General features: G+C 40.3%; 1 protein-coding gene and 1 long non-coding RNA gene across 2 annotated transcripts in view; one reads left to right on the top strand and one right to left on the bottom strand.

The window, feature by feature from the left end:
* CCDC34 (coiled-coil domain containing 34) overlaps window positions 1-21688 on the bottom strand; it is a 48800-nt gene that overhangs the window by 15074 nt on the left and 12038 nt on the right. Inside the window, exon 3 of the mRNA XM_067749573.1 lies at window positions 8262-8369. Coding sequence (XP_067605674.1) covers window positions 8262-8369 — 108 coding nt within the window. The remainder of the gene's footprint in view (window positions 1-8261; window positions 8370-21688) is intronic.
* LOC137230344 (uncharacterized) lies at window positions 5188-8363 on the top strand. Its single transcript, XR_010946110.1, has 3 exons — window positions 5188-5504; window positions 7346-7482; window positions 7957-8363. It is a non-coding gene; the product is annotated as an uncharacterized lncRNA (long non-coding RNA).

Raw genomic sequence — 21688 nt, 5'->3', positions numbered from 1 at the left:
AAGTCTATTTTGTGTGATGTGAGTTTTGATACTCCAGCTTTCTTTTGATTTCCATTTGCATGGGATACCTTTTTCCGTCCCCTCACATTCCCTCTGTATGTGTCCCTAGGGCTAAAGCGGATCTCTTGTAGACAGCATATATATGGGTCTTGTTTTTGTATACATTCAGCCTGTCTGTGTCTTTTGGTTGGAGCATTTAATCCATTTACATTTAAGGTAATTATCGGTATGTCTGTTCTTACTGCCAATTTGTTAACTAGGATTTGTTTTTGTAGGCCTTTTTTTCTTCCCTTCCTCTTCTCTTGTGACTTTTTTCCCCCTTTGCGGTACACGGGCCTCTCACTACCGTGGCCTCTCCCACCGCAGAGCACAGGCTCTGGACGTGCAGGCTCAGCGGCCGTGACCCACGGGCCCAGCCGCTCCCCGGCATGTGGGATCCTCCCGGACTGGGGCACGAACCCATGTACCCTGCATCGGCAGGCGGACTCCCAACCACTGTGCCACCAGGGAAGCCCTTCTCTTGTGATTTGATGTCTATCTTTTAGCGTTGTGATTGGGTTGCTGCTTCTTTTTCGTGTGTGTATCTATTGTAGAATTTTGGTTTGTGGTTCCCAAAAAGTTTTGACCTAGCAGTCTATATATGTACAAGACTGTTTTAACTTGCTGGTCTCTTAATTTCCAATGCATTATCAATATCCTGCATTTGTACTCTCTTCTCACGACTGCTGGTTTTACTATCATATTTGTGTGTGGAGATTTCCTACCTTTGCTTTATGTTTGTCTTAACTGGTGAGCTTTCCCATTCATAATTTTCTTGATTCTAGTTGTGGTCTTTTCTGCCTAGAGAAATTCCTTTAGCACTTGTTTCAAAGTTGGTTTGGTGGTGCTGAATTCTCTTAGGTTTTGTTTGTCCATAAAGCTTTTGATTTCTCCGTCAAATCTGAATGCCAGTCTGCTGGGTAGAGTATTCTTGGTAGTAGGTTTGTCCCTTTTGTCACTTTAAATATATCATCCACTCCCTTCTGGCATGCAGATTTTCTGCTGAAAAATCAGCAGATACCTTACGGGGATTCCCTTGTATGTTATTTGTTTCTCTTCCCTGTTGTTTTTAATTGTTTCTATTTAATTTTCATCAGTTTGATTAGTATGTGTCTCATCTTGTTCCTCCTTAGGTTTATCTTGTATGGGACTCTCTGTGCTTCCCAGACTTGAGTGTTTCCTTTCTAATGTTAAGGACGTTCTCAGCTATAATCTCTTCAAATATTTTCTCAGGCTTTTTCTCTCTTCTGCTTCTGGGACCCCTACAGTGCTAATATTGGTGCATTTAATGTTGTCACAGAGGTCTCCAAGACTGTCCTCATTTCTTTTCATTCTTTTTTCTTCATTCTGTTCTGCAGCAGTGTTTTCCAACATTCTGTCTTCCAGCTCACTTATTCTTTCTTCTGCCTCAATTCTTGTGCTATTGCTTCCTTCTAGTGTATTTTTCATTCCAGTTATTGTATTGTTCATCTGTTTGTTTATTCTTTAGATCTTCTCTTTGTTAAACATCATTTGTATCTTCTCAATCTGTGCCTCCATTCTTTTCAGAAATTTTGGATCATCTTTACTATCATTACTCTAAATTCTTTTTCAGGTAGTTTGCCTATCTCCACTTGATTCAGTTGTTCTTGTGGGTTTTTATCTTGTTCCTTTGTCTGGAACATATTTCTCTGCCATCTCATTTTGTCTAGCTTTCTGTGTTTGTGGTCTTCTTTCCACTGCCTGCAGGATCATAGCTCTTGCTTCTGGTGTCTGCCCTCTGGTAGGTGAGTTTGGTCCTGAGGCTTGTGCAGGCTTCCTGGTGGGACTGGTCCCTACCCACTGGTGTGTGGAGCTGGGTCTTGTCCCTCTGGCGGGCAGACCATGTCAAAGGGTGTGTTTAGAGGTGGCTGTAAGCTCAGTACGGCTTTAGGCAGCCTGTCTGCTGATGGGTGGGGCTGTGTTCCTATCTTGCTGGTTGTTTGGCCTAAGGCATTCATGCACTGGAGCCTCTAGGCTGCTGCGTAGGGCCAGGTCTTGATGCCAAAATGGCAACCTCTGGGAGAGCTCAAGCCAATCAATATTCTCTGGGGCCTCTGCCACCAGTGTCCTTGCCCCCCCCCCATAGTGATCCAGAGCCAATCTCAACCTCCCCAGGAGACCCTCCAAGACTCATAGGTAGGTCCAGCCCAAGCTCCTATGGAATTACTTCTTTGTGCTGGGTCCCAGTGTACATGAAACCTTGTGTGTGCCCTCCAAGAGTGGAGTCTCTGTTTCCCCCAGTCCTGTGGACCTCCGGCACTCAAGCCCCACTGGTCTTCAAAGCCAAGTGCTCTGGGATTCCTCTTCCTGATGCCAGACCCTCAGCCTGGGGAGGCTGAAGTGGGGCTCAGGACTTTCACTCTTGTGGGAGAACCTCTGTGATATAATTATTTTCCAGTCTGTGGGTCGCCCACCTGGCGGGTATGGGATTTGATTATGTTGTGAAAGCGCCCTCCTACCATCTCATTGTGGCTTCTTCTTTGTCTTTGAATGTAAACTATCTTTTTTGGTAGGTTCCAGTCTTCTTTGTTGATAGTTGTTCAGCAGTTTGTTGTGATTATAGTATTTTCATGAGAGGAGGTGAGCTCAAGGCCTTCTACTCCACCATCTTTTCCAGAATCAAGGGGCTGCTTTTAGTTTGGATGCTTGCTGTCTCTTTCCTCAGCATGGGCTGGCTGTTATCCCCTTGATATGGGGTGTGCAGGTGCAGCAGCCCTTGTGCACTCCCCGGACAGTGTGGGCAGCACTTGGCAACTTCTTGTGGATCTTGTAGTGGTGGCCCGTGCCTGCCTATGGAGCCCATGATTGCAGTGGTGACTTGAGCCCACACCCAGAGCTTCTGTAGGCAGTGTCCCGTTGCCTGGGAGCACTTACAGGGAAAGAAGCTCTTATGGTGGTCCTGTCCCTCTCCTCATGTGCCCCTAATAGTGGCACCTTACTTTTCTGGCAGGCACCAGCTTCTCCTGAGTACACCCTCAGTTGCCACAAGCTAGCCTCTGCAGACTGTCTCTGAACAACCAACCCTGGTCCCTTCCCTGGGTCTGACCTCTGAGGCCTGAGCTTCAGCACCCAGTCCCCACCCGCATCAACAGAGGAGCATCTCAGGCTGGAGAACGCAAGGTGGTGGTGCCGACCTTCTGTGCAGGTTACTCTCCATTTTGCCTTCTGCAAACCAGTTGCTGTGCTCTCCTCCTAGGCTCCGAAGCTCCGCCTCCATCCAGGCTGATCCCCCACCAGTGAAGGGACTCCCAGGGTGCGGGAACCTTTTCTCCTTCACAGCTCCCTCCCTGTGGTGCAGGCCCGTCCCCATTCCTTTCTATTTCCTTTTGTTCTACCCAGTTACTTGGAGGTTTTCTTGTCCTTTCAGAAGTTTGAGGTCTTCTGCTGGCGTTCATTAGATATTCTATGTGAATCGTTCCACTTGCAGATGTGTTTTGAATGTTTTTGTGGGAGTAGGTGAGCTCCCTGTCCTATTCCTCCACCATCTTGATTCCCCAGCCTGTAACTGTATTTTGAGACAGGACTTTTAAAGAGGTAATCAAGTTCATAAAGGTGCGGCCCTAATCCAAAAGGACTGGTGTCCTTACAAGAGGAAGAGGAGACATCAGGGATGGGCATGTACACAGAAAAGGCCATGTGAGGGTATGGAGAGAAGACAGTCATCTGCAATCCAAAGAGAGAGGCTGCAAGAGAAACCAAACCTTCCAGATACCTTCATTTTGGACTGTCAGCCTACAGAACTGTAAGAAAATAAATTTCTGTTGTTTAAGCCACTCAATCTGTGGTATTCAATATTTTGTCACGACAGCCCTAGCAGACAAAGAGAATAAGCTTATGAAAAGATGGTAAATACCATTAGATCTCAGGAAAATGGAAATTAAAACAATGATGATAAACTACTACACACTTAATAGAATGACAACGTTAAAAAGACTGAGAATCTGGCAAGGATGTGGTGCACTTGGAACTCTCAGACAATAGTGGTAGGAATGTAGAAGTGGCACAAGCACTTTATAAGAAATTGCTGAACTATTTTTTAAAGTTAAACACACACTTACCATACAACCCAGGAATTCAGTTCCTAGGCATTTACCCAAGAGCAATGAAAACAAGTATCCACAAAAAGACTTGTACGTAAGTGGTCACAGAATTTTATTCATAATATCCCAAAACTGGAAACAACCCAATTATCCATCAACTAGTGAATGGTTAGACAACTTGTGGTATTCCACAGAATAGAATATCACTCAGCAATAAAAAAGAACAATCTTAATACCTGAAATATCAGCAATTTTTAAAAACAGAAGAAGCTTGACACAAAGGAATATATATTGAATGATTCTACCTATAGGAAATACTAGAAAAGGCAAATCTAATCTACAGGAACAGAAAGCAGACTTATCCTTCCTTGGAGCTGGGGTTAGTTGGTGGGAAGCAGGGGCTGAATGCAAGGGAGCACAAGGGAACTATCTGGAGTGAAGGAAATGTTCTCTACCTTGACTGTAATGCCGGTTTCACAGGTACATAAGCTTGTCAAACCTCATCAAACTTAAAATGGGTGTGTTTTATTGTATGTAAATTATTGCTCAATGAAGTTGATTTTAAAACATCAGACAGACAGGCCCTCTGCAGCATTTAAACTACAGAAGAGAGGATAGAATGCCTTTAGTTAGCAAAACGAGACCAGAGCAGACATTCAGAGAGAAGTACTGAGAGAGAGCAGCCAGCCACTAAGTGGCTTCAGATTTTCTGGCACTGCAGTGCTGTACCACACAGAGAATAACAATAAATCTTTTTTTTTTTTAAGATGGTGCCCTGAGAGAACCTTTGTTTCTTCAAACTAAAGGAAACTAACAAACCAACTGACTACTCAAAGTTTCTGAATTTCTATTTTGGTTTCTTCAACAGTATCTGGCACATGATAAACGTGTTGAATGCATGAATGATGCACTGATGACAGTGTTATCAATCATACACTTTGCTGATTGGAATTAATTTTTTACATTAAAAAAGCAGTTCCATAGTTTAAAAAAACTGTTTAAAAATAAATTTATTTTTAATTCTCAAACAATGAAGGCAAATGCCCTTTTGCAAGATATGTGGTAATACACTGTAAAAAAACAAATCTAAAAAATGAATTAGCATGGCAACACAAATGTCAGAGTACCAGATGAGATAAGCCATTTATTTGAAAAGGATTTAACGATTTATAGCACAATATAAGAAATTAGCTTTGCTAATGGATACATAAATTCTTTTTGTCTGATTTTTTGATAGAACACAGTGAAAATGACTTAGAGAAAATAATGCCACAGATACATCTAAAATGTGAATGAAGCTGGAAGCAGCAGAGGACCACACACCATGAAATGTAAACAGAGGAGAAAAAAGCTAGATGCCAGACAGGAAGAGAAGAACCAGAAGAGCAGTCTTTACAAATAGAGGTAAGTATAACCAAGACTGAAATAAGAAATCTGATAGTTCTTAAGGCACAAAACAAAAAAAAAAAAACAAGAGTGATCAATTATTCCTTAGTATGCACAGGAATTCTGCAGAATAAGTAAATTTTTCAAGGTTCATTTTTAAACTCTTCTCAACCTTATGGAATCTTGCTTTCGATAATTAGTGATTTATGTCAGGGCAAGCCACTTCCCTTCAAAAGAAAGAAATAATTTTTCTCAAATAATTGGATTAGATCTACTGCCACTAATTAAAACAGAGAATATATCATCTCTACATTCTTAGACAAACAACAACTATGTTTGATTAGCATGGTAAAATGAGCTTAATGGAGTCAGAAGATAAGAGAAGCTTTTAGAGGAGAGAGCATACTATTCAGTACATGCAAAACTTTTATTTTCTAGCTATATATTTCAAAAAAGTATCACTCAAAGCTTGGTTGTAGTTACACAGGCTTATTTTGATCTTGGCATTTATTCACAAAGAACTCTTTCTTGTATTATGGGATGTAGCAAACTTAAAAAAAATAATTTACTTCTGAAGTAAAGAACAAATATATTTATGGTTATAACATACACACGCCTAGCCAATTTCCTTCTTATAATACTTGGATGAAGAAAGCTATGTCATCTTCAATTTACTGGAATTATTTACTAGGTACTATTATTAATACCACTACGCACTGCACTCAATAATAGTTAGGACCCAAAAGTTAGAAATAATTTAAAATTTTTGTCTTACAACTTAAACATTTGACTGAATTCATAAAATTGGATATTAATAATAAAAGCAGTACCATTCTAAATGTGTAAAAAAAATCACAACAGAAAACAAAGTGACAAGATATTTTTTACATTTCTAATTTGAGATCTAATACAAGACTGTATTAAAACTGAAAGGAAAATGATACATTTATTCATTCACTCATTTATTCCAAAAACAAATGCTTACTATATTACAAAGCATTATGTTAGTTAGATCTTGTAATGGATAGAAAATAACTTAAAAAAAACAAAAAAACCAAAAAGCTCCTATCCTTAAGAGTCTTAAAATTACAAGGGGGGCTTCCCTGGTGGTGCAGTGGTTGAGAATCCACCTGCCAATGCAGGGGACATGGGTTTGAGCCCTGGTCCGGGAAGATCCCATATGCCACGGAGCAACTAAGCCCGTGGGCCACAACTACTGAGCCTGCGCTCTAGATTCCGTGAGCCGCAACTACTGAAGCCTGCACGCCTAGAGCCTGTGCTCCACAACAAGAGAAGCCACTGCAATGAGAAGCCTGTGCACCACAACAAAGAGTAGCCCCTGTGAGCCACAACTAAAGAAAAGCCTGCACGCAGCAACGAAGACCCAACGCAGCCAAAAATAAATTTATTTAGAAAAGAAAAAACTTACTTACAAGGGAAGTAAAGACATGTGCATAATACAACTAGCAACAAAGTATATCATATACTGCATTGTATTTTGTATAAAGTGATATAAATTAAACAAGGACTCAGAAGAAAAGAATTTCCAGCATGTGATCAGCAAATGATTCATGTAGGAAATACTTTGAGTTGGATAATGAAAGGTAGGGTGAAAAATGTGATGAGATCCCATACTGAAGAGATACCATATTAAAAAAAAGGAAATGAGACACAGAAGTGTTCTCAAAACTTCTCATGAACATATATTCCTAGGGGCGGGGGAGCACAGTCCAAAGCCCAAGATTTCTTTGAAATCTACTGTGTATTTTAAAAATAATATAAAATTTATGTTCTACTCTATTAAATATCTATGCTTGCTTTAACATAAAACTAACATTTTTCCTTTCAAAATTTTCCAGCAACACTAATACTCCAAGAAGATGGGCCATGCTTATCCTGAGTGTGCTCCCCAAAGATGCCAGTCAGAAGCTGACAGTATGGAATGAAGGGCAGCACAGTTGGAAGGAGATGTGGCTCGGAGAGCAGAGAGTAGAAGGTATTTAACCAGCCAGGCTAGAACAGTTCAAATGTTATTCAGAGGGCAGTGGGGAATCATGAAAGATATATTTTGAACTGAGGGATGACACCTGACTTTTTGGCAAGATTAGTCTGGCAAGGACACAGAGGATGAAGTCATATTTTGGGGCATTTTTAAGCATCAGGTACTGATCTAGCTGCTGGATAACTGAACAAGAGGCAGAAATCCCTGCCCTTATGGGGCTTACATTTCAGTATGGGGAAATAAACAATAAATAAGTTGAAAAATGTGCTAAGACCTGACAGGAAGAGATCACAAACAGGAGAGTGGTGACTGTAAAGGAAAGGCGAGGATGATTAGAAACAAAAGAATTCTGATTATGCCTAGGTGATTGATTGAGATGATAGTAGTACTAATATCAGAAATCAAGGAGTCAGAATGATGGTTCTATGAGAGGAAAATGGATAAAAATGGGTTGTTTTATATTTGCAGGTCCAGAGGTCCCTACCAACCTAACAGATGAAAATCCAAGGCTCTGGGAGGTCAGGTCTGGAGATACAAACTTCATGACTACCTGCAGTCAGATACGAGTGGAAGCCACATGAGGGAGAAGGGAGAGAAGCAGAGAGCAAAGGGCAAAAGATTTGATAAATGTCCCTGAGGGGAGAAAAAAAAAATCAGGTTAGAGAAGAAAGAATCTAAGAGAAAATGAGAAAACATAGGTAATGACAAGGAGTAACAGGAAGAAGACTTTGCAAAGGAGACGTCAGTATATGTGCACACTTTTTTCTCCTTACCTGTTCATTCTTTTTCTGAACCCATTCCTTGTGCTTTTCTTCAGCAATTATCTTTCTCTTTTCACGTTCTTCCACTTCTTTCTTTTTCTCTAGCTGTTCATTTAATTCCTGTGGATTTTATTCAAGCAAAAGGCAACATTTAATAGAAGTACTCAACCTCACATATTTTTTTTAATGTCTGAGGTTAACCAAATTAAACAAGAATATAGTTTCCTTTATAGAAAATATACCATTAGTGACAATAACTAACTTAAGCAACTAGTCTATGATGAAAGGAAGGCATTGGTAAAAAGTGTAAGTCATTTTCTAGAAATGCAAATAATTGCTTGGCAGCAAAACACTAGTTTCTTAGACTAAACTTCAGCTAAATTACCCTCATTGAAATCAACTTTCCCACACATAAATTTTGGCATCACTGTACACTACTGGCAGAAGCTCAAGAAAATTGCAACTTTTTTACAGTTATAAAAAGCTTCTAGATTCTTGATGAAAATAAAGGGTAGGAATTAAATAATCCCTAAATTAAACTTTTAATTCAGAGTTACAGCAAAGAAGAAATGTAGGGAAGAAAAGGATCCAGATTTTTCTTTGCTGATTTTATAGCTGCTGGAGTGTAAAACAAAACCACATTCATATCCTAGATTATTTAACTGCCTTGCTGTCACTCGAATCTACACGTTTGGGCATTTCCTCAGGAGAAAGAATGTGGAAAGTATGGCCAAATAAAACTACAAGCTGAATGCCACCACTCTGTCACTCATCAGTTACATTACTGCATTAGTTGAGAATGCTGTTCAAACTAGACTCCTAGGACTCTACTACCATAATTACTGGTTATTCTTCTCTCTCCTTAGATACCAGAAATTGGATACTTTTATATGTCTTCCACTGGACCTCATCCCCATGCCTCCCTTTCCCAAGGACCTACCTACCTCAGCATGGGTGGCAGTGAGAAAGACAATTTTTCAACTCTCAGACAATTCCAGTGTGTTAAATGAAATGAAGATAAAACTTGACACCAAGAACATATCTTGTATACTTGAGAACAACTGGTCTAAGGATACCTGTCTTCCGTGATCTCTCATCCTAGAATTCTGCTGCATCGGAAATAGCTTCCCTCACTCATTCAGAGTCTTCCAACTTTTAAACACTATACTCCCCCCATCCCCCCAAAGTAAAATATCCATTTTGGTTTTAAAAGGACTCTTCATTACCTCTGCAGCTACTATCCCTTGATTACTCACTTAATACTTTTTTTTTTTTAATGGAGCACTTACTATAAAGATAGCAAGAACTGAGATGCAGGGATGAAATTCCAGAAGTCTCTGATGTAATCTAATTCCGTATACACAAAATAATGAAGTGCTGCATTGTGAGATACTGTGTAGAATAAGAGCTCAGAAAAGGGAAGGGAAGACGAGAGGAGAAAGAGTATGGTTCAGGGTAGTAAAAAACGAGCACCATGAGAGGAACAGTGAGGAGATGGCTTGACTAGAACAGGGAGGGGAGGTGACTAGAAAGTCAGACTGTGGTACTAACTAGATGGAAAAAGGTCTTTTGAGACAGGCAGAGTAAATTAAACACTATGAAGCAGGAATACATGGCAAAAGATTTAAAACTCTTAATGATGAAAACTGCATTTGAAGGGATCAGAACTATCATGAGGGAGACTGACTAGGAGGTTGCCACAGTACACGTTGGAAGGGGACAAAAGTCTGGACTAGTGTCACGAAACAAGGGGGAATATGTGCATGTGCATGACAGACGATATAGATTTGACAACCACATTTTCCAAAATAGTCCTAAATTTGATCGTCAAGAAAGTTATTTAAATATACAACTAAAGATAGGACTGGTTACATTTATGTACCCTTTAAAATTCTTCATATAATTAAACTCAAAAGTCAGAAAAAAAATCAGACATTGTATTCCTATTTTATGGTTCACAAATTTTAGTTAATGCTGACATAAGAGTTAAAGATGAAGGAAGGGTCAAAAGTACCTAGAAAACGCTACCACTGACCCAAACAGTGCTTTAATCTCAGGATGTCTGTTCAAGTGATTTGCAACCTCAGAATATACATCACATTCTGAGAAACAACCCTCCCTTCCAAGGCTGGCTCCCCTCAGAATTTCCCACCTTAAATGCCTCCATCTTTTTGCCACTAAGGCCAGCCTCTTCCAGACACAGCTGGAGTCTTCTCTCACAAGGCCCCTATGTCATCTTCTGGTACACCACTGAATTTCAACAGAATTATATATCTTCCCACAGCGTAAACACTTGATTATAGAAAACCAAAATCCAAAGAGAATCCTAAACATGTATTTTTAATTTCAATAGCTTTTGCTGACTTTCAAAGAAAGTTTTACCACTAAAGGTAACAATTAGAAAAACTCAATATCTGAGTTCCACCAACTCTATATCCTGCCCTATTCCTTCATTAAGGGCTGATGAATGAATCAAAGGCCAAAGCATGATGGTGGAAAAAAAAAAAAGCACCTGAATTATTCACAAATTAATTAGATAATTTTTATAATTTAGAATAGACGATACTAAAATGTTAAAGCAAATGTTAAAAATTAAAATTAGCCAAAGGCCATAGAGAATTTAAGGTAGTCTGCTAAAGAATTTTTTTAAATAATAAAAATTTAAGTAAAATTTACATGCCCTACAAAACCAATATGGTAGCTTTTCACAATACTAATGTTCAATATTTACCACATTTTATCACCTCAACATAGTTACAAATGTAAAAAAAATTGTAAGCCTAATTTTGATGAGTTAAAATAATTTTTAACTCAATTTTACAGGGATATCTGAAACAAATCTAAATGTTGCTGAAATCAAATTTATGATGGGGGATGATCTTTTTAATGACCCAATTACCTTTAAATTTTCCTTCAAGATTTCAAGGAAGAATATAAGAAAGCCAGGGTAAATTTAAAATTAAATACTAAGTCTGACCCCTTTATTTCTAAAATGCATCTTGGTATTGTAGAAAAAAACACTTATTAAATTGGAAGTCAAAAAAACTAGGATCCAGTCCCAGCTTTGCCACTAACTGAAAAAACCTTGGCAAAGCTACTCTCTGGCTCTCATGTTTTAATAGGGATCTGAGATGAATTGTTCCTTGTGGTTAAAAATCTGTGCTTTTAATGATATGATTTATAAATAAGTTAGAGAATACAGTAAATAAGGACAGAAAATAAGGAAAACATGACTTAGAAAATAAAACAAAGGGAAAGGCATGAAAAAAATGTGAATACCGCAAGAGCTCAAAATAAGTTTATACCAAAGTGAGTAGTTTACCCATATGTTATGATATCCCTGGCATAACTGATATGGTTAAGACTCATGCTAAAATATTTTAACTGCTTCAGAGTTGAGTAATGACATAGATATAAGAAATGTCCAACTACTAAATATGTGAAAAGGTTTAAATCATTCAATTATACTCTGCTACCTGCTTAATCATTGAGGTAGGAACTTTATATTCATTATTTTAATCTGTTCTCAAAATAAATCTTTAGTAGTTACTATCATCTCCTTTAACACGTAACAACAACTAACTTTTACTAAGTGCTTCCTATATATTAGGCCACATCCTGCTGTTCACTTAGTCCCCAAAACACTATGAGGTGAATGTTATTCTCCGCTTTCACTGATAATCCAGGCAGAGAGGTTAAAGATCCAAGGTCTCAGTTTTGAATCCAGGATGTACGACTCAAGAATTTATGTTTTTAACCTCTCTACTACTGCCTCTCTAACATGTGGCTTATAGATGAAGAGACTGAGGCTCAGAGAAGTTAAGTAACTTTTCCAAGATCACAGATTTAGAACAGCAAGACTAGAATTTGAGCCTAGTTCCATGTTACTCCAAAGCCCAGGGTTCCTTATAATTTAGTGTAATTTAATTAACTTTATGGTAATGATGACTCTAAAAATGACTTGAAGTGACCCTCCTTTTCTTAGTGTAACAAGTGACTTCTAGTGAGGCTAGAGATGAACCTAAATACCATAAGTGAGCTCCACAATACCACTGATTCACTAGATCAGTGTTTCCCAACTGTGAGTCTAAAACCAATGTCTGGGTTATGACTAGCATTTAAAAAAGAAAAGAAAAAATAGAATAGAATAGAATATTACCAGGTTCTGCACAAAATAAAGATATTTCAGATACATATGTAAGCAGGCATTACATATATGTATGCATTTGTGTGTGACATGAAGCAAAGTAGATTTCTCACTGTGAACAAATATTTTGAAAGCTACTAAATAATGGAATTAGTAATGTTAAAACTTGAGGTTGAAGTAAGAGAAGTAAGAGTCTGGGGTCTCAACAACACACTAATTCTGAAAATATGAAGACTATGACCAAAGAGAGTGGCCAAGACGATGGAGGAGAGAGACCCTGAGCTCACCTCCTCTCACAAGCACAACAAAAAAAATCACAACTATCTACAGAATAACAATCAATGAAAAAGACTGGAACCTACCAGAAAAGATCTTCTACCACTAAAGACATAAAGAAGGAACCACAATGACAGGTAGGAGGGACAGACTCACATTACCCCCCAAGGGTGGGCAACCCACAAAGTAGAGAATAAATACACTGCAAAGGCTCTCCCACAGGAATGAGAGTTCTGAGCCCCAGGTAAGGCTCCCCAGCCCTGGGGTCCAGCACTGGGAATACGAGTCCCCAGAGCATTTGGCTTTGAAGGTCAGCGGGTCTTAACTGCAGGAGCCTCACAGAATTAGGGGAAAAGAGATTTCAAACTTAAAGGGTGCATACAAAATATTATGCATACTGGGACCCAGGGCAAAAGCAGTAATTTGATAGGAGCCTGGGTCAGACCTACCTACTGGTCTTGGAGAGTCTCCTAGGGATGCATGAGGTGGCTGCGACTCACCCTGGGGACATGGACACTGGTGACAGACACATTTGAGGGCATTCAGCTGTGAGCTGATGGAGGCTGCCATCTTGGCTCACTATCACCGAGACCTGGACCCACCCAAAACCCTGTAGGTGCCAGTGCTGGGATGCCTCCAGCCAAACTAACTGAACAGAGACACAGACTCACCTACCAACAGACAGGCTGCCTAAAGACTTCCTGAACAAACAGCCACCTCCAGACAAGGCCCTAAACACAGCTTTCCCCATCAGAGGGCCAAGACCCAGCTCTACCCACGAGTGGGCAGGCACAGGCCCTTCCCACCAGGAAGCCTGCACAAGCCTCTGGACCACCTCATCCACCAGGGGGCAGACCAGAAGCAAGAAAAATACAATACCACAGGTCGCACACTGAGTCCAGCAACAGCAGGCCAGACCCTACCCTGGGACCGCCTGGGCCCTGGCCCTGCCCACTAGCAGGCTAACGTAACCTTTGGGACACCCTGGACCCCATACCCAACTGTGTCGGGAACCAGCCCCCCAACACCAGATTTAAAACAAGCTCTGGTATCCCTGGGCCCTGAAGCCAGGCTCCAGGACCCAGCTCTGTCTGCCAGTAGTCCCGCACTAACCCCAGGATCTGGCTTCACCTGCCAGTAGAGGGGCAACACTCCAGAGTCTTCAGGATCCTGACTCCAGCCACCAGTGAGCCAGCACTACCCCCAGGACCCCCTAAGGTTCTGCAAAAGCTGCCTCATGACCAGGCCCCACTGAACAACAGCCAGCAGTATCCACACAACGCAGTGCCTGGCAACCAAATAGACTAGTGGCCAACCAAGCCTACTAGACCACCCACACAGTCAGCCTGCCAGAACAGAAGGACCCGTGCAGGCATATAGCTTGGGTGACGAGACAGGAGTGCACTGCTGGAACACATAGGACGTCTCCTATAGAAGACTACTTCTGCAAGGTCGAGAAAGGTAACTACCCTGCCACATACATAAAAATACAAATACCAACACAGACAGCAAATGAATATGTTCCAGATGAAGGAACAAGATAAAACCCCAAAAGAACTAAGTGAAGTGGAGATAGGCAATCTACCCAAGAAAGAGTTAAGAGTAATGATCATAAAGATGAGGAAAGAACTTGAGAGGAGAATGGATGCCACAGCGAGAACTTAGAAGTTTTTAACAAAGAGTTAGAAAATATAAAGAACAGCCAAACAGAGATGAATACAATAACTGAAATGAAAAATACCCTAGAAGGAATCAACAGTAGACTAAATGAGGCAGAAGAACAGATCAGTGAGCTGGAAGACAGAGTAGTAGAAATCACTGCCACTGAAGAGAAAACAGAATGAAAAGAAATGAGGTCAGTATAAGAGACATCTGGGACAACATCAAGCATATAAATACTTGCATTATAGGGGTGACAGAAGGATAAGAGAGAGAGAAAGGGCCAGAGAAAATATTTAAAGACATAATAGCTGAAAACTTCCCTAACCTGGGAAAGGAAAATGTTACCCAAGGCCAGGAAGCACAGTGTCCCATACAGGATGAACCTAAAGAGGAACATACCAAGACACATTGTAACCAAAAATTAAGGATAAAAAGAGAATATTAAAAGCAGCAAGGGAAAAGCAACAAATAACGTACAAGGAAACTCCCTTAAGGCTATCCACTGAGTTTTCAGCAGAAATTCTGCAGGCCAGAAGGGAGTGGCATGATATGTTTAAAGTTATGAAAGGGAAAAACCTACAACCAAGAATGCTCTACCCAGCAAGGCTCTCATTCAGATTAAATGGAGAAATCAGAAACTTTTCAGACAAGCAAAAGCTAAAAGAATTCAGCACCACCAAACCAGTGTTACAACAAATGTAAAAGAAACTTCTCTGGGCGAAAAAAAAAGGCCACAACTAGAAAGAAGAAAATTACAAAATGAAAAAGCTCCCTGGTAAAGGCAAACATAAAGATAGGAAAATATCCACACACAAACATGATATCAAAACCAGCAATCGTGAGAAGAAATTACAAATGCAAGATATTGGAAATGCATTTGAAATTAAGAGACCAGCAACTTAAACCTTGTGTATACATATAGAATGCTGTATCAAAGCCTCATGGGAAGCACTAACAAAAAATCTACAATAGATACACACGCAAAATAGAAAAAGTAACCAAACACACCTCAAAAGATAGTCATCAAATCAGGAGAAGAGAACAAAAGAGAAAGGGAAGAAAAAAAACCTACAAAAACAAATCCTAAACAATTAACAAGATGGCAAGAAGAACATACATATCGACAATTACATTAAATGTAGATGAACTAAATGCTCCAACCAAAAGATACAGACTGGCTGAACGCATACAAAAACAAGACCCATATATGTGCTGTCTACAAGAGACCCACTTCAGATCTAGGGACACATACTAAAGGTGAGGGGATCGAAAAAGGTATTCCATGCAAACGGAAATCAAAAGAAAGCTGTAGTAGCAAAACTCATATCAGACAAAATAGACTTTAAGATAAAGACTGTTAAAAGAGACAAGGACACTACATAATGATCAAGGGATCAATCCACGAAGAAGATATAACAATGGTAAATATATATGCACCCAACACAGGAGCACCACAATATATAAGGCAACTGGTAACAGGCATAAAAGGAGAAATCAACAGTAACACAATAGTGGGGGACTTTAAAATCCCACTTACATCACTGAACAGATCGTCCAGACAGAAAATCAGTAAGGAAACACAGGCCTTAAATGACACTTTAGACCAGAGAGACTTAATTGATATTTATAGAACATTCCATCGAGAGCAGCAGACTACATATTCTTCTCAAGTGCACATGGAACATTCTCCAGGACAGATCACATGCTGGGCCACAAAGCAAACCTTGGTAAATTTAAGAAAGCTGAAAACATACCAATCATCTTTTCTGACCACAATGCTATGAGATGAGAAATCAACTGCAAGAAAAAAAGTGTAAAAAACACAAACATGTCGAGGCTAAGCAATATGTTACTAAACATAGATCACTGAAAAAATTAAAGAGGAAATAAAAAAAAAACTTAGAGACAAACGAAAACGAAAACACAATGATCCGAACGCTGCGAGATGTAACAAACGCAGTTCTAAGAGGAAAGTTTAGGTCAATACAAATTTACATCAGGAAACAAGAAAATCTCAAATAAACAACCTAACCTTACACCTAAAGCAACTAGAGAAAGAACAAACAAAACCCAAAGTTAGTAGAAGGAAAGAAATCATAAAGACCAGAGTAGAGATAAATGAAATAGACACAAAGAAAATAGAAAAGATCAATGAAAGTAAAAACTGGTTCTTTGAAAAGATAAACAAAATTGATAAACCATTAGCCAGACTCATCAAGAAAAATAGGGAGAGGGCTGAAATTAATAAAATTAGAAATGAAAATGAGAAGTTACAACTGACACTACAGAAATACGAAGGACCATAAGAGACTACTATAAGCCACTATATGTCAATAAATGGACAACCTAGAAGAAATGGACAAACTCGTAGAAAGGTACAATTTTCCAGGACTGAACCAGAAGAAATAGAAAATACGAACACACCAATCACAAGTACTGAAACTGAAACTGTGATTTAAAAATTCCCGAATCTTGAGAGATCGGGAAAATGGCGGAAGAGTACGACGCGGAGATCACCTTCCTCCCCACAGATACACCAGAAATACATCTACACGTGGAACAACTCCTACAGAACACCTACTGAACGCTGGCAGAAGACCTCAGACCTCCCAAAAGGCAAGAAACTCCACACGTACCTGGGTAGGGCAAAAGAAAAAAGAATAAACACAGACAAAAGAATAGGGACAGGACCTGCACCAGTGGGAGGGAGCTGTGAAGGAGGAAAAGTTTCCACACACTAGGAAGCCCCTTCACGGGCACAGACTGCGGGTGGCGGAGGGGGAAGCTTCGGAGCCGCGGAGGAGAGCATAGCAACAGGGGTGCAGGGGGCAAAGCGGAGAGATTCCCACACAGAGGATCAGTGCCAAATGGCTCTCACCAGCCCGAGAGGCTTGTCTGCTCACCCGCCGGGGCAGGCGGGGCTGGGAGCTGAGGCTCGGGCTTCGGAGGTCGGATCCCAGGGAGAGGACTGGGGTTGGCGGTGTGAACACAGCCTGCAGGGGGTCAGTGCACCATGGCTAGCCGGGAGGGAGTCCGGGAAAAAGTCTGGACCTGCCGAAGAGGCAAGAGACTTTTTTTTCCCTCTTTGTTTCCTGGTGCGCGAGAAGAGGGGATTAAGAGCGCTGCTTAAAGGAGCTCCAGAGACGGGCGCAAGCCACGGCTAACAGCACGGACAACAGAGAAAGGCATGAGACGCTAAGGCTGCTGCTGCCGCCACCAGGAAGCCTGTGTGTGAGCACAGGTCACTATCCACACCTCCCCTCCAGGGAGCCTGTGCAGTCCGCCACTGCCAGGGTCCCGGGATCCAGGGACAACTTCCCCGGGAAAACGCATGGCGTGCCTCAGGCTGGTGCAACGTCCTGCCGGCCTGTGCCGCCGCAGGCTCGCACTGCATCCACATCCCTCCCTACCCCCGGCCTGAGTGAGCCAGAGTCCCCAAAGCAGCTGCTCCTTTAACCCCGTCATGTCTGAGCGAAGAACAAATGCCCTCCCGCGACCTACACACAGAGGTGGGGCCAAATCCAAAGCTGAGCCCCAGGAGCTATGAGAACAAAGAAGAGAAAGGGAAATCTCTCCCAGCAGCCTCAGAAGCACCGGATTAAAGCTCCACAATCAACTTGATATACCCTGCATCTGTGGAATACATGAATAGACAACAAATCATCCCAAATTGAGGAGGTGAACTTTGAGAGCAAGATTTACTATTTTTTCCCCTTTTCCTCTTTTTGTGTGTATGTGTATGATTCTATGTGAGAGTTTGTCTATATAGCTTTGCTGTCACCATTTGTCCTAGGGTTCTATCCATCTGTTTTTCTTTCTCTTAAAAAAATTTTCTTTCTTAATAATTATATTTATTTTAATAACTTTATTTTATCTTACTTTATTTTATTTTATCCTCTCTCCTCTTTCTTTCTTTCTTTTCTTTCTTTCTTCCCTGCTTCCCTCCCTCCCTTCTTCCTTCCTTCCTCCCTTCCTTCCTTTCTTTCTACTTTTTCACCCTTTTATTCTGAGCCGTGTGGATGAAAGGCTCTTGGTGCTGCAGCCAGGAGTCAATGCTGTGCCTCTCAGGTGGGAGAGCCAACTTCAGGACACTGGTCCACAAGACACCTCCCAGCTCCACATAATATCAAATGGCGAAAATCTCCCAGAGATCTCCATCTCAACACCAGCACCCAGCTTCACTCAACGACCAGCAAGCTACAGTGCTGGACACCCTATGCCAAACTAGCAAGACAGGAACACAACCCCACCCATTAGCAGAGAGGCTGTCTAAAATCATAATAAGTCCACAGACACCCCGAAACACACCAACAGACGTGGACCTGCCCACCAGAAAGACAAGATCCAGCCTCATCCACCAGAACACAGGCACTAGTCCCCTCCACCAGGAAGCCTACACAACCCACTGAACCAACTTTAGCCACTGGGGACAGACATCAAAAACAACGGGAAGTATGAAACTGCAACCTGCAAAAAGGAGACCCCAAACACAGTAAGATAAGCAAAATGAGAAGACAGAAAAACACACAAGATGAAGGAGCAAGATAAAAACCCATCAGACCTAACAAATGAAGAGGAAATAGGCAGTCTACCTGAAAAAGAATTCAGAATAATGATAGTAAAGATGATCCAAAATGTCGGAAACAGAATAGACAAAATGCAAGAAACATTTAACACGGACCTAGAAGAACTAAAGATGAAACAAGCAATGATGAACAACACAATAAATGAAATTAAAAATACTCTAGATGGGATCAATAGCGGAATAACTGAGGTAGAAGAACGGATAAATGACTTGGAAGAAAAAATAGTGGAAATAACTACTGCAGAGCAGAATAAAGAAAAAAGAATGAAAAGAACTGAGGACAGTCTCAGAGACCGCTGGGACAACACTAAACGCACCAACATTCGAATTACTGGGGTTCCAGAAGAAGAAGAGAAAAAGAAAGGGACTGAGAAAATATTGGAAGAGATTATAGTTGAAAACTTCCCTAATATGAGAAAGGAAATAGTTAATCAGGTCCAGGAAGCACAGAGAGTCCCATACAGGATAAATCCAAGGAGAAACACACCAAGACACATACTAATCGAACTGTCAAAAATTAAGTACAAAGAAAACATATTAAAAGCAGCAAGGGAAAAACAACAAATAACACACAAGGGAATCCCCATAAGGTTAACAGCTGATCTTTCAGCAGAAACTCTGCAAGCCAGAAGGGACTGGCAGGACATATTTAAAGTGATGAAGGAGAAAAATCTACAACGAAGATTACTCCACCCAGCAGGGATCTCATTCAGATTTAATGGAGAAATTAAAATCTTTACAGACAAGCAAAAGCTGAGAGAGTTCAGCACCACCAAACCAGCTTTACAACAAATGCTAAAGGACCTTCTCTAGGGAAGAAACACAAGAGAAGGAAAAGACCTACAATAACAAACCAAAACAATTAAGAAAATGGGAATAGGAACACACATATTGATAATTACCTTAAATGTAAATGGACTAAATGCTCCCACCAAAAGACACAGACTGGCTGAATGGATACAAAATCAAGACCCATATATATGCTGTCTACAAGAGACCCACTTCAGACCTAGAGACACATACAGACTGAAAGTGAGGGGATGGAAAAAGATATTCCATGCAAATGGAAACCAAAAGAAAGCTGGAGTAGCAATTCTCATATCAGACAAAATAGACTTTAAAATAGACTATTAGAAGAGACAAAGGACACTACATAATGATCAAGGGATCGATGCAAGAAGAAGATATAACAATTGTAAATATTTATGCACCCAACATAGGAGCATCTCAATACATAAGGCAAATACTAACAGCCATAAAAGGGGAAATCGACAGTAACACATTCATAGTAGGGGATTTTAACACCCCACTTTCACCCCTGGACAGATCATCCAAAATGAAAATAAATAAGGAAACACAAGCTTTAAATGATACATTAAACAAGATGGACTTAATTGATATTTATAGGACACTCCATCCAAAAACAACAGAATACACATTTTTCTCAAGTGCTCATGGAACATTCTCCAGGATAGATCATCTCTTGGGTCACAAATCAAGCCTTGGTAAATTTAAGAAAATTGAAATTGTATCAAGTATCTTCTCCGACCACAATGCTATGAGACTAGATATCAATTACAGGAAAAGATCTGTAAAAAATACAAACACAAGGAGGCTAAACAATACACTACTTAATAACGAAGTGATCACGGAAGAAATCAAAGAGGACATAAAAAAATACCTAGAAACAAATGACAACGGAGACATGACGACCCAAAACCTATGGGATGCAGCAAAGCAGTTCTAAGAGGGAAGTTTATAGGAATACAATCCTACCTTAAGAAACAGGAAACATCTCAAATAAACAACCTAACCTTGCACCTAAAGCAATTAGAGAAAGAAAAACAAAAAAACCCCAAAGTTAGCAGAAGAAATCAGAAAAATCAGATCAGAAATAAATGAAAAAGAAATGAAGGAAACAATAGCAAAGATCAATAAAATTAAAAGCTGGTTCTTTGAGAAGATAAACAAAATTGATAAACCATTAGCCAGACTCATCAAGAAAAAAAGGGAGAAGACTCAAATCAATAGAATTAGAAATGAAAAAGGAGAAGTAACAACTGACACTGCAGAAATACAAAAGATCATGAGAGATTACTACAAGCAACTCTATGCCAATAAAATGGACAACCTGGAAGAAATGGACAAATTCTTAGAAAAGCACAACCTGCCAAGACTGAATCAGGAAGAAATAGAAAATATGAACAGACCCATCACAAGCACTGAAATTGAAACTGTGATTAAAAATCTTCCAACAAACAAAAGCCCAGGACCAGATGGCTTCACAGACGAATTCTATCAAATATTTAGAGAAGAGCTAACACCTATCGTTCTCAAACTCTTCCAAAATATAGCAGAGGGAGGAACACTCCCAAACTCATTCTACGAGGCCACCATCACCCTGATACCAAAACCAGACAAGGATGTCACAAAGAAAGAAAACTATAGGCCCATACCACTGATGAACATAGATGCAAAAATCCTCAACAAAATACTAGCAAACAGAATCCAACAGCACATAAAAAGGATCATACACCATGATAAAGTGGGGTTTATTCCAGGAATGCAAGGATTCTTCAATATATGCAAATCAATCAATGTGATACACCTATTAACAAACTGAAGGAGAAAAACCATGTGATCATCTCAATAGATGCAGAGAAAGCTTTCGACAATATTCAACACCCATTTATGATAAAAACCCTGCAGAAAGTAGGCATAGAGGGAACTTTCCTCAGCATAATAAAGGCCATATATGACAAACCCACA

Source organism: Pseudorca crassidens, chromosome 9, assembly GCF_039906515.1.
Source record: "Pseudorca crassidens isolate mPseCra1 chromosome 9, mPseCra1.hap1, whole genome shotgun sequence".
Taxonomy (NCBI): Eukaryota; Metazoa; Chordata; class Mammalia; order Artiodactyla; family Delphinidae; genus Pseudorca; species Pseudorca crassidens.
This window is presented reverse-complemented; position numbering and strand designations above follow the sequence as displayed.